This window comes from Mandrillus leucophaeus, unplaced genomic scaffold (assembly GCF_000951045.1).
Source record: "Mandrillus leucophaeus isolate KB7577 unplaced genomic scaffold, Mleu.le_1.0 Scaffold2, whole genome shotgun sequence".
In the NCBI taxonomy this organism is placed as follows: domain Eukaryota; kingdom Metazoa; phylum Chordata; class Mammalia; order Primates; family Cercopithecidae; genus Mandrillus; species Mandrillus leucophaeus.
In genome coordinates, this window is record NW_012102031.1 from 3573885 (window position 1) to 3587474 (window position 13590).

At 56.7% G+C, this 13590-nt stretch overlaps 1 protein-coding gene across 2 annotated transcripts in view; it reads right to left on the reverse strand.

Annotated features, from left to right (window-relative positions):
* Nucleotides 1–594: 594 nt before the first annotated feature.
* Nucleotides 595–13590, reverse strand: part of SYNGR1 (synaptogyrin 1) — a 27603-nt gene continuing 14607 nt past the window's right edge. Inside the window, exons 2-4 of one of the 2 annotated variants that reach the window (XM_011978831.1) lie at nucleotides 12199–12438; nucleotides 10565–10710; nucleotides 8392–9175 (exon numbers count right to left, since the gene is read on the reverse strand). In XM_011978831.1, the coding sequence (XP_011834221.1) occupies nucleotides 9083–9175; nucleotides 10565–10710; nucleotides 12199–12438 (479 nt within the window). In that variant the 3' untranslated portion in view covers nucleotides 8392–9082. Of the gene's footprint in view, nucleotides 4456–8391; nucleotides 9176–10564; nucleotides 11481–12198; nucleotides 12439–13590 lie in introns of those variants that run through there. The other variant, XM_011978832.1, reaches the window with a different exon arrangement.

Here is a 13590-nt window from a genome sequence, read left to right on the forward strand (position 1 = left end):
CGTGTTAGCCAGGATAGTCTTGATCTCCTGACCTTGTGATCCGCCCGCCTCGGCCTCCCAAAGTGCTGGGATTACAGGCGTGAGCCACCGCGCCCAGCCTCCTTTTTTTTTTTTTTTTAAAGACGGATTTTTGCTCTTGATGCCCAGGCTGGAGTGCAATGGCGCGATCTCAGCTCACTGCAACCTCTGCCTCCCAGGTTCAAGTGATTCTCCTTCCTCAGCCTCCCAAGTAGCTGGGATTATAGGCATCCGCCACCAATGCCCGGCTAATTTTTTTTTTTTTTTTTTTTGTATTTTTAGTAGAGACAGGTTTTCACCATGTCGGTCAGGCTGGTCTCGAACTCCTAACCTCAGGTGATCCACCTGGGTTAGGAGTTCCCTGGGCCTCCCAAACTGTTGGGATTACAGGCATGAGCCACAGTGCCTGGCCAATTTTACTTTTTAAAAAGATAATATATTCATAGGTTCATTGTGTAATGAAAAATTAACAAACAATAATAACCAAGTAAGACATGGCCTGTCTTGGGAGACAAACGGGATGGACCATCCAAGCCAAACGCAGAATGAAGAACAAAGAAACACGGTGACACGCTGGCAATCGCTGGTGGGTTCTGAGTCTTCACTTTATTATTATGTCACCAGAAGTCACCACCTTCACTTGGTTCACCACAGATGGATGGATGTCATAAAGGAGGGTGCCACGGGGCCACTGGATTCACTCGAGACTTAACCAGGTGGTGGGGGGCCTAGAGTGGGGGCCCAGGATGGGGACCGCCCTTCACCGCACACACACGCACACACACACACAGATATATTTGTGGAGCCTTATATTATACATCTTATATATAGAAAATATATATATTTATACTATACACAGGCAGTAACGCTGCGGGAGGGGCCAGGGCACCGACAAGGGCTGTGCGCACCAGGGCATGGGGAGTGTCAGGTCAAGTGCATCGCTGGGAGGCAGCCGGCCCAGTCCCTTCTCCCATAAACTCCTGGGAGGGGCATTCCCCCTTTCGTGCTCCTTAGAGAATCAGAGGGGTCTTGGGCCAAGGTTAGGGGTCCCCCAGGGCTAACAGGCAGGGGCTCTTGGTTACATGGGGAAACCTGGGATCCCCGAGGCTTCGAAGATCAAGAATCATCAGGGAAGGATGGAGTGGGGAACTAACGTCAGTCCCCTGGGAATTAGCTTCTCAACTGCGACACCCCCAGGTGGATCAGGAGTCATGCAGGCAGGACAGTCTGTGCCTGCCCAGGATGAGCCAGAAGACCTGGCTCCTGAACCTCTCTCTCTGTGCTTGACCTTGGACAAGTCGCTGTCTCCCTATCCCAGACTCTGCCAACTCTAAGCATCCTTGCGACTCTACACTTATGCGAAACCTTTTTTTCCTGGGCCCTCTCTTGTGCTTGATGGGGAGGAGGGAGCCACCCTGCAGGGTCCAGCTGCAGCAGGGCCCTTCTCCAAGGAAAGCTTTGGGAGCAAGGGAGAAGCAGGGGAGGGCAGCTGGGAAGAAAAGGGATACCAGACAGAGTTGGGCCTGGGGTCCCCCAGGGGCTGTCCTCTGCCAACAGAAGGAGCGAGCTTCCCCATGAACCTTCCAGGGCAGAGTCAGGAGCCCTGGGTCCCATCCAGATCCCACCCTCCATCTCTCACCCTCTCTCATCTCCATCCTGGGCAGGTCCCTGCCAGAGTCCAGCCTGATGGGGAAGATCATGCCTGGGAGTGCTTCTGGGCTGAACTCGGGAAGAGTGAGGGATTCTTCGTGAGATGACTCAGCAACCCCCATTCTTGGCAGGAGTCTTGACAACTTTCCCTGCCTAGGGTGGCAGGCAGGGCCTGTAACAAACACCCAGGATGGAGTTAAGCTTACCTGGTACCCTGCCCTCCAGCTAAGGATCACCAGCAGCTGGCTGGTACCCAAGGAGAAACAGATGGGCAGCACCCTGAGGTCTCCTAGTGCCCATCAGCAGGGGAGGGTCAGAACATCTCACAGCCTCTTGTGGTGGGCACAGAACTTCACTCTGCCATAAACACTTCTGCAGTCACTCACACCCTCGCCTGTGGCCTGGTGTAGGTTTCACTCTTCAGGCCAGCAGATAACCTGCCCCCATGCTTGTCCCATTTGGGCCACCTGGCGGGGGGAGGACTGTGGACAGAACTCCTTCCCCAGATTAGAAAATGAAGTCAGCAACAACTAGCTGTCACTCAGCTGCCTGGGGTCCTCTCCATCACTGCTGTCCCTTGGGAGGACTTGGACAGACCTGAGTTTAGATCTGTGTTCCACTGCCAACTCGCCTATACTTGCTGAGCCTCAGTTTCCCTTCTGTTAAATGGGGACAATGGTACTACTTCTCTGCTTAGGACTTCCTCCTCTTTCCCTTAACTCTGGCCAGGCTTTAGGGCCATTGAAGCAGGGACCACCCATGCCCTTGGTATCGCCAGCACAGGAGCTGGATAACTGCTGAGTAAGCAGGTGAGGGATCTCCTGCCTCTTAGGATTCTTGGAGGGGGGATGGGGGGGATGGTGGTGGAAACACCCAGCTCCGGGCCCGTCCACCACCTGCTCTACTCTGCTCCCTGAGGGGTGGGCCAGTGGACACTGGGTGGACAGGGGGACGGGCCCCCAGTGCTCTCCTACACCTCCCTGTCCCTTACAGCTCAGTGAAGAGCCCACCTTGTGCAAGAATCGACCTGTCCCCACTCAGAAGAGATTATGACCTCCTCAGACCCCACAGCCCTTTTTGTGCCTTTGGGTCACCTGCCACCCTCTCCCCCACAGCCCGTGGTCTTCCCTGGGCCTCCCATGCCTCAGGGGCTCTTGCCTGTGTCATCCTGGGGGCAGTGTCTCTCCACAGCTGCAGCCCAGGAGCTGATTTGGCTGATTCCAAAACCACTGTCCTTGCTGCTCTGCCTCCCATAGGGAGGCTGGCTCTGCAGTGGACCTTCTGGAAGGCCAAGGAAACACCTCTCATGCCCTTGGCTGCTACAGCCCCCGAACCCTGACTGACCCCAGATGAGAGGAGAGGTGACATAGCATCCCAGATCAGTTCTGTTTCCTGGGAGGTCACAAGGGCAGGGAATCGAGGCACCTGCTGGGCAGCTGGGGCCAAGAAACCCGGGCGTTAGGCCCAGCTTTGCCACTCACTCACTGTGACCTTGGGCCAGTCACACCCTGATCTGTGCCTTGTTGACCACCCAGCCCTAGGTGAGGGCTTAGTGAGCCCTCCTAGAGGCAAGGACAGCGATCAGTCCTCTGAGAGACCACGAAGGGGTTTGCTGGAGCCCCCTGGAACAAGCGTCTGTGGGACATGCAGGGCACAGAGCAGCACCTGGGGCGAGCCCTCTCGGAGGAGGCCAAGGGCCAGGGGTAGTACCAGGGGGATGTGGGCGGAGGAACGTGGAGGTGGGGCTGTCCCCAGGGGAGGAGGAACAGCTGGGGCAGAACGGGCCCTTGACTTGCAGCAGAATCAGGGTGTCTCAAGGGACTGAGGGCCCCAAGGCCTCCCAGAATGACAGCAACATTGAGCAGGGAAGCCCCAAGCGTGGGGATAGGGGGAGGTGGGTGGCCAGGGAAGAGCACGTGGTCTGCAGTTGGACAGCCTGGGCTTGGCCCCACCTCTATCACTAGCTGCCTGAGTGACTCTGGGCAAGTAATCTTGACCTCTCCAGACTTCAGTTTCCTCAACCATAAAATGGAGACAGCCCTGACACTCTTAGCAGGACTGCCAGAGCAGGGTGACAGCCCCCAGTGTCCTGTGGGTGTTCACACTCACCCTGTGACCAAGCCACGGTGTAGCCACACTTCCCAGCATTATCTGGGTCTGTCTTTCCCACCATTCTGGCCTCTGGTACCACCAGGGCTTCCTCCACAGCTCACTGCTCCCCTTTCCAGAGGCCGTTTTGGCCAATTTCGCCACCCATGCCCAGCACAGGCCGGATGCCCAGCAGGTGCTCAAGGAATGCCTGATGACACAATATATGAATGCAAATACCCCTGGCCCCCACCCTCTAGGCCCCTGTGGGGCACATGCCCTGGGATATACTTGCACACATGTAGACAGTCCCCAACACTGGACTGCCCCAGCCCTGCCCCGAGCTACCCTGGACCTCAGTGGGACACGGTAGAGGCTGATGAGGTGCTGGGCAGGGCAGCTTGGGAGGGAGCAGGGGCTGGGTGTGGAGGGAGGGGACAGATGGGAGAGGGGGCGGGGACAGGCGGTCACTGTGGCTCAGTAGCCCTGCGACTGGTAGCCCTGGGGCTCGGTGTCGAAGGCGTTGGCCGGCTGCTGGTAGGTGCCGCCCATACCGGCGGGATCCGGCCCAGTGTTGGGCTCCACGTAGGGCGCGTAAGGCATGCTGGAGTCCTGGCTGGGGTCCATGTAGTCCTGGGAGAAGAGGGCCGAGTCGGCGCCAATCTGGTACCGCTGGAAGGCCAGCATGGCCTGGCCCGCCTAGGGACGAAGGCCGGCGGGGACAAGGACAGGCGGGAGGGGGTGGTTACGGGAGAGACAGACAAGGGCACTGGGTTAGTGGTAGTTAGTTCACAGGACACAGGCAGGAGAGGGTTAAAGATCTTCAAAGCACCAAACATGAGACCAAGCTTGGCTGTGGAGAAAGAAGGCTGTTCTCACAGCCATCCCCGGAAATGCCCAAAACTGTATCGTCCAGCCAGAAAGTAGCCCAGAAGTCACCTGCCCCTGTCTCCCAATCCCAGAGGTCAGTCTGGGCTACCAAAAGTTCTAGATCTCCATTATGGAGTGTTAAGATGGCTCAAAGGCTCACAACAGCCTCCTTAAAAAAAGCTTCTCAGCGGGAGGAAGGACTGTTGGCATCTCCTAGGAGCCATTCTTTTGTCTCTCTTGCAGCTAGGCATGGCCATGTGACTACGTTTTGGCCAATGGGATACCCTCATGTTCTTTGTCCCACCCTCTGACCTGATGCCTGGAATGCAGATGTGATGGCTGGAACTCTAGTTGCTAAAAGGGACCACAAAGACCATGTGCCAAGCCTGTAGGAATGAAAGATGCCTGGGGGCCAGGCGGCTCATGCCTGTAATCCCACAACTTTGACAGGCCAAGGTGGGAGGATCGCTTGAGGCCAGGAGATCAAAACCAGCCTGGGCTAAAATATGCATCTCTGGCATATTGACTATGTTGAGTTAAAGGCACTTGAAAAACAGCAGGCACAATAACAATCTGACCTCCTTATTGAAAGCAGGAGAGGCCAGGCGCAAAGGCTCATGCCTGCAATCCCAGCAGTTTGGGAGGCCGAGGTGGGTGGATCACTTGAGGTCAGGAGTTCGAGACCAGCCTGGCCAACATGGTGAAACCCCATCTCTACTAAAAATAAAAAAATTAGCCAGGTATGGTGGTGAGTGCCTGTAATCCCAGCTACTCGGGAGGTGAGGCAGGAGAATCACTTGAACCCAGGAGGCGGAGGTTGCAGTGTCCTGAGACAGCACCACTGCACTCCAGCCTGGGCGGCAGAGTGAGACTTTCTCTCAGAACAAAAGGCCAGCTTGGGCAACATAGCAAGACCCCATCTCTACCAAAAAAATCCACAAAAAACAAATTAGCCGGGCATAGTGGTGCTCGCCTGTAGTCCCAGTTACTCAGGAGGCTGAGGTGGGAGGATTGCCTGAGCCTATGGGTTTGAGGCTGCAGTGAGCTATGATCCAGCCTGGGCAACCGAGTGAGACCCTGTCTCTAAAAAAAAAAGGAACGATGCCTGGGTCACTGAAGACCTCTGGAGCCACTATGCCAGCCTTGGACCACTTCCACAGTCTTGGTTGAAATCACTGTTGTTTGGGATTTCTGTCACCTGCTGCTAAACCTAATTCTTTTTTTTTTTTTTTCCGAGATGGAGTCTCGCTCTGTCGCCCAGGCTGGAGTGCAGTGGCCGGATCTCAGCTCACTGCAAGCTCCGCCTCCCGGGTTTACGCCATTCTCCTGCCTCAGCCTCCCGAGTAGCTGGGACTACAGGCGCCCGCCACCTCGCCCGGCTAGTTTTTTGTATTTTTTAGTAGAGACGGGGTTTCACCGTGTTAGCCAGGATGGTCTCGATCTCCCGACCTCGTGATCCGCCCGCCTTGGCCTCCCGAAGTGCTGGGATTACAGGCTTGAGCCACCGCGCCCGGCCACTAAACCTAATTCTAAGTGAGAAACTGAGTTAAATAGAGTGAAACAAGTTTCAGGATCATCCGACTTGGCAGAGCCCTGACTATTCAACGTGACTGTGCCTGGCCTGAAGCTCTCCCCGCCCCTTTTTTTTTCTCCACAGATCTCAGATTGGGAAAGACTTGTCTACAGCACACATGCATGGTTAGGAAGTTATTTTTCAATAAAAGCAATTACGTTGTTATTAAGGACAGTGACACTGACCACACTGAGCTAAGTCAAAGTTTAAGTAAATCAAACTTGTCATTGGAAAACCAGCTTAGAGGTTTATTGCAAAAGCCTTCTCCAGAAACTTTCCCGGCCCAGGGAATCTGCCTGTGATGGGAATGTGCTGATGCTCTCCAGACCCCCGGAGGGCTGGGAAGACTGAGGCCTAGAAACGGAAGCGCCGTGGCAGAGTTACTGCTAGAACCCATCCCTAAACATGGGGTCCTACCCCTTCCCCTTCCCAGGTCAGGGCACCCTCACCTCCTTCCCTTTGATTGGCCCCTGACAAGGAACTAAGTCAACCAACAACCTAAAAGAGTCACTTGGTGAAGAGGTAGAGAGTGAACATACCTAGTGTTTTATTCCACAAAGTTCCAGAAACCCAGTGACTGGGTATTTCCTTTTCTTTTCTTTTTTTTTTTTTTTGAGACAGAGTCTCGCTCTGTCACCCAGGCTGGGGTGCAATGGCGCAATCTCGGCTCACTGCAACCTCTGCCTCCCGGGTTCAAGTGATTCTCCTACCTCAGCCTCCCGAGTAGCTGGGATTACAGGCGCCCACCCACCACCCGAAGATAATTTTTGTATTTTCAGTAGAGATGGGGTTTTGCCGTGTTGGCCAGGCTGGTCTCGAACTCCTGACCTCAGGTGATCCACCCGCCTTGGCCACCCAAAGTGCTGGGATCACAGGCATGAGCCACCACACCCAGCTAGGACATTACATTTTGATTGTACTCATTGACCAAAGTTCTGAGGGGCAGCCCTTTCTGGGAGGTGGATTTTTAAAGCAAAGTGCCAGCGCCTTGGGAAAGGCAGACCAGGTCTAAAGAAATTATGGCCGGGCACGGTGGCTCAAGCCTGTAATCCCAGCACTTTGGGAGGCCGAGTCGGGCGGATCACGAGGTCAGGAGATCGAGACCATCCTGGCTAACCCGGTGAAACCCCGTCTCTACTAAAAAATACAAAAAACTAGCCGGGCGAGGTGGCGGGCGCCTGTAGTCCCAGCTACTCGGGAGGCTGAGGCAGGAGAATGGCGTAAACCTGGGAGGCGGAGCTTGCAGTGAGCTGAGATCCGGCCACTGCACTCCAGCCTGGGCGACAGAGCGAGACTCCATCTCAAAAAAAAAAAAAAAAAAAAAAAGAAATTAGGCTAAGGGATAAGGTGTGGCCCTCTGGGGTTTCCCACTATGTTGGTATGAGGTCCTGGCTGCTGGGGGCTCAGATGCCAGAGCCTGAAGAAGCAGGAGAGGTGAAAAGCCCCCTGAGGGTACACTTGAGCCCTGGCCAGCCCACTGGAACAGACTGAATGAACCTTGAGAGCAATGTCTGTAGACTCGGTTCTCCCCGAGCTCCCTGGCTCTACTGTCCAGGCTGGTTTCCTGTACAGAGGCAGAGGGCTGGAGCAGATGACCCCTATTGACCCTTCTAGCGAGAAGCCTCTGGCTGTAGGCACTCATACTGTCTCTGTGGTCAGCTCTCCGCCCTCACTAAGTCACAGCTTCATTTGGGCAACCAGTTTAAGGGGCTGCCACAAGACAGCAGCAAAGGAGAGGCCTGGGTCCCCGCTGGCCTGGGCTGCAGAGGGAGGATGGGAGTTCTGCTGAGCCCAGGGACCTGGTGGTCCCCTGGCCCCACTTTCTCAGTGCAGGTGCCCTCTCTGCAGCATCTCCAGCGTGCAGCAGGCAGTTTGCGTCTGCACTGGGACGCCTCCAGTGCCAGGAAGCTCACTCTCGGTGTGCTCAGGCCCTGGCAGGGTTGAGGCATTGCTTTGGGGAACTGTCTGTGCTCCACCAACCTCCTCAACTCCTGCAGAGGGTGGAGGAATGGGTGAGTTCCTGCCCAGGCAGCTGGGGGCCCCCAGGAGGAAACCTGTGTAGAACCAGAAACCAAAATCTTTTGGAGGAACAAGGATTGATCACCTGAGAATTACTCTCAAAGTAGAGATTCTGGAGGTGCCCCTGACTCTCTGGAGAGAAGAATGAATGAATGAATGAATGAATGAGTGAATGAATGAACGAAAGAGCTTACATTTATTGAGCATGCTTGTCCTAAGCCCTGTGCTGGCCTTTGTTTCGTTGGCACAACAGCCTTGAGAGGTTTGTCCATTATCACCCCTCATTTCAGGTAAGTGGACTAAGGCTTAGAAAGGGGCAGGGGTTTGTCAGGGTCACACAGCACACGAGGACAGAGCCAGACCAGGAGTCCTCTGACATCCTCGGCCAGGCCGCTCACCCTGAGGACAGTGAGGTCACTCTTCACACCGCGGTGAAGGGAGAGGCTATTGTTCTGCACCCACAGCTCAGCAACGGGGGCCATGAATGCCTCCGGGCAGCCCATGTATGGGGCCACCACCAACCTGGTAAATGCCCACGGCTGTCCATTTGGAAGAGATTTTGATGTGTTTGTTTTCTCCTCCCCAGCCTGTGGGCTCCTGGAGCCAAGGACCCCACCTAATTCATCACTAGGCACAAAATAGCTGCTCAATAAATGTTTACTGAATGAAAGAACGCACGAAGAATAAACGAAGGAGGCAGTGAAGGAATGAATGAGTCAGTGGAGAATCTGAATCCGTTCCTCAAGCCAGCCTTCCACTGCCCTGCATGCCCTGGCATCTTGGACATTTCTGGCACTAGGCTGCTCCTGCCACCTCACCGCCAGGGGTGATACAAGGATGCCGGCCTCTGCAAGCCAGGGAGGCCTACGGCTGTGCTGAGGCAGGGAACAGTGTGCTGTACTCCTCCTGGAAGCTTAGGTCCTTGAATCTCCGCACGGCCAGGGCTGCGGTCAGGCTCTGCCAGGAGAGAGCAGGGGTGAGGCCGGTGGGGAAGAGCTGGAGAGGTACCAGGAGGGAGGCTGGCTTCAGGGGGCCGGGCAGGCACCTGTCGGGCAGGTACTTCAGACCCACGGCTAGAAATCATCCACTACTCCTCTGTGAGGCCCACCCCTACGCTCCTCCCATAGGCTGGGTGGTCCCCACTCCTGGGGCAACTTCTCTGGATTGAGATCCCCTGGGGTCACCAGGTTCTTCCTACCTAGTCCTGAGGACACCGAGGGCTGGGGCAGCCAAGGCTGGCCCACTAGGGCCTGAACCACGGGTCTCCCCTTCCAACTGCTATCTTTTAATATTGTTGGGGAGATGGGTATACCCCCCAAAAATGGATATCCAGGGACCCTCAAAAAGAGAGAGAAGTCACCGTGGGGCAAGCCCAGGAGGATGGGGGAAACAGGGAGGGCTGGCGGTCTGTATGTAGCCCCGAGGGTCTCCTTCCAGGAGGCTGGGCCCAGAGCTGCTGGCCGGCCCAGAGGGGAGGCAGCTGTGGGTTATGGGGAGGGCTCTTGGGATGGGACTATGGAGGTGAGGTGACCCTAGATCTCTACAGAAGGGTGATTAGGAGAGAAGAAACAGAGATGGCCCAGACCAGCAGGAAAGAGGGGCCGGCTGAGCTGCTGTGCTGCCTGGCCCTCCAGTCTACCAGCCCACGGCCTGCTGGGCCAGAGACATGCTTTGTTTGACACACACAATGTATTGTTTAAACCTGAATAAACTTCCAACACGTCAAGATCAGATTTCATGTAAAAATTCAGACTTCTGCCTTCTCTATGGCCCTATTCCTGCTTGGCAGCCGAGCAGAGGTACCCTCTTGGAACGCACGCATGTGTCACCTGGCCCGCTCACGGCTCTCAGGTCCCGCCTGGCCCATGTGCATCTGATGTCGACACCTGTTTCCCCCAAATCCTACCCCCTCGTTTTACGGAAGCTAGGAAAAATTAGAGGCAGCCCCAATGGGAACCAGGTCTCCTAACTCCTAGGCAGGGCTTCCCTAGCCTCAAACCCTGCAAGCCTCACCTTCCCGTCTAGGCCTCTGCTTTCTCATCTGTGAAAGCGGATAATAAACACCTCCTCCACCCAGAGTGGTTTTGGGGGGGTGGTCCGTGACCCCCAGGAAGGCTGCTCTGCACCAGTGAGGGTCTGCCATCTCCAGTGACTGGGCTGCAGCCTCCTTGCTGAGGGAGGCAGCACCGCTGTGGGCGCCGCAGAGACAGGCAGGCAGAAGAGGGAGCGAGGGTGGTGTGGGTTCCCGGAGGCAGAGCGGGCCTGGGGCTAGCGAAAGGCCACCAGTCCAGGGGCTCATTGGGGAAAGGGGGCGAGTGTGGGCTGGTAGGCGGTGGCTGTACTCACCCAGGTGAAGATGGAGAAAAAGGAGAAGGCGATGGCGGCCCGGGCTGCGTCCGTCCCTTCGTTCAGCGGATTGTCCTTGGGCTTGGAGACCTGCCACTGGTTGGCCAGGTAGCAGAAGCCCACGAACCAGAGGAAAGCCCAGAAGGCTGGGGGGCCCCAGTGCCGGGCAGAACGGGCAGTGCCATACATGGGGTAGAGGGTGAGTGGCGAGAAAATGGGGAAGCCGAGGAACACGGGGACATTCAAGAGCGCATCTCCCATGCTCCCCCACCCCCAAAGGGAGAGGCAAGGGGGGCAGGGGAAGAGAGAGGGGAGCCAAGAGAAGATGCAGGCGAGAAGAGGGAAGCCAGCCAGATACAGCGGGGAGGAGGCCACAGACAGGGCAGGGTCAGGGCCAGACAGAGGAGAGCCACGGGCAGTGAGAGGGGAGGATGGAGGGAGAGACAGAGAGAGAAGGCAATCAACTCAGGCCGCGTTTCTGCAGCCTCTGCCAAACCCCCATCTCTAGCCACACGCCTGACGTGGGCCCCCCTGGTCCACCCCCGATGCCTGCAGCTCTGCAGGCAGGAAGACCCCAACCCCCAGGCTGCCAGACAAATGAGGTGTGCGGACGAGGACGAGGCTGGGGCAAGGATGGCAGCTTGGCTGGGTGGACTTCGACTTCTAACGTGCTGCGACCCGACACAGCCCCAGGGTTAGTGAGGGGCCCACTGAGAGCCGAGCCTGGGGGCGTCAGCAGTGGGAGCCTCATGGCCACACAATCTCCTGTGAGTGCCCAGGTCTCCCCAGAGAAGCCCAGACCTGCTCAGGACAAGGGGTGTATCTGCCAAGCAGGTGGGGTACCCACCTGGGGCCCAGCCCACCTCCCAGAGGCACTGCCAGGGAACCCTGAGGCTCTGCGGAAGTTTGAGAACCATTCATTCAATTCTAGTTCCTTCTAAAACTAGGCCTCATGACCTGCCTTCAGCCTGGCTTATCCTGAGAGCTCCAGGCTTAGAACTAGGGGTTGGTCCCAGTCCAGGGACCCAAGCCTCAGAACAGTGAGGCTGAAGCCTGGGGTTCTGACCCCTGAGAGCATCCACCAATCAGATTCCTGGAACTCACGGGGCAGAGGTCAGGGTGCCTCTGCCAAAGGCTGCTTCTGAAGGGCAAAGGGCAGCAGGTCAGGGGGGCTCTACAGGTCCAGGCCCTGGTCCTGCCAAGGTCGGGCTGGGAGGGGTGGGGAGGCTGAGGCTCCAGGGCCCCTGCTGTGCAGTGGGCACCCAGTCACCGCCTTGCTTAGTCCTCATGAGGCTGCCCCGGGGAGGTGGCACAGAAGAGGCCACTGAAACACAGGCCAAGCCATGGGGGCTGGGACATGCCCAGTGGCATCCATGGGTCCCTTAGACTAGAAGGAACTAGAATCCTATCCATGCACCCCTGCCTGTGGGCAGCATGGGTTATTTTGGAGTCCCGGGGCCTGTCCTGGTCCCATCCTTCCTGCTGCCAGCCATGTGACCCTGAGTCTGCCCCTTCACCTGCCTGCACCTCATTTCCTCATCTGGAAAATGGGAAGAAAGGTGGCAGCCGCCTCCTATGGCCGGGACAGTCCTCGGCAGACTCTGTGCAGGGGGTACCCGCTGGGTGGGGCTCACCCGAGACACCGATGTCAGACAAGACGGCTTTCTTGCGGTCCTTGACGCTGCTGATCTGTGGGAAGTACACGTCCAGGGCCAGGTACAGCAGGCAGGTGAGGAAAGCTAGCACGCCCACGGCCACGCCATAGCTGCAGGCGTTGGGGTTGCGGTTGTAGATGCAGAACTCTTCTCCCTCGGAGGCGCTGTTGAGGTAGCCCTCGTTCACGATGGAGCCGAACACCACTATGGAGAACAGCTGTCGGGGGCGGGGCTACACCTTAGACCTGGGCAGAGCCCTGCCTGACACCACCCAGGGGACAGGGAGCCTGCCACCCTCGCCTGCTGCCTGGCCCTCCGTGAGCTACAAGGCCCCGGTTAAGCAGGCATTTCAGAAGGGGGTCCCCAGAGAGGGAGGGCAACTTGCGTGGGTCACACAACGCAGGTGGGTGTCAATCACTTCCTTCCTCAGCCACAGGCACTGAGGACCCTCTGACCATAGATGTGGCCTCTTCCACCACCCCTCAGCCAGGTCTTAAAGGTCTTCCCGGGCACTGACACCAAAATATCCTGGGACTGGACCCACCCCAAATAACGAGGAGCCATAGGCCCTCCTGGGCTGTGAACCTGTCCAGCCCCCACCCCCAGGCTGACTCCTCCAGATGCTGGCATGCGCCTGGCCCCATCTTGTGTTCCCCTTCCCTCTGCAGAGCTGTGGGCTGGTCTGGGGTCTCAGGCCCCTACCCAGACCCGGCAAGTGGATAGAGTGATGAATGAAAAAATAACAGTGGGCTAGGGGCGGTGGCTCATGCCTGTAATCCCAGCACTTTGGGAGGCCAAAGCAGGAGGATCACTTGAGCTCAGCAGTTGGAGACCAGCCCGGGCAACATGGCAAAACCCCGCGTCTACTAAAAAATACAAAAATTACCCAGGTATGGTGGTGCGTGCCTGCAGTCCCAGGTACCAGGGAAGATGAGAGGGAGGATCTCTTGAGCCCAGGAGGCGGAGGTTTTAGTGACCCGTGATCATGCCACTACACTCCAGCCTGGGTGACAGAGAGAGGCTCTGTCTCAAAACAAACAAACAAACAAACAAAACAAAAACAAAAACAAAAACAAAAAACTCTCGGGCCAGGTGTGGTGGCTCACACCTGTAATCCCAGCACTTTGGGAGGCAGAGGCAGGTGGATCACGAGGTCAGGAATTTGAAACACAGCCTGGCCAACACGGTGAAACCCCATCTTTACTAAAATACAAAAATTAGCCAGGCATGGTGGCAGGCGCCTGTAATCCCAGCTACTTGGGAGGCTGAGGCTGGAGAATTGCTTGAACCCGGGAGGTGGAGGTTGCAGTGAGCCGAGACTGAGCCACTGCACTCTAGCCTGGGCAACAGAGCAAGGCTCTGTCTCAAAAA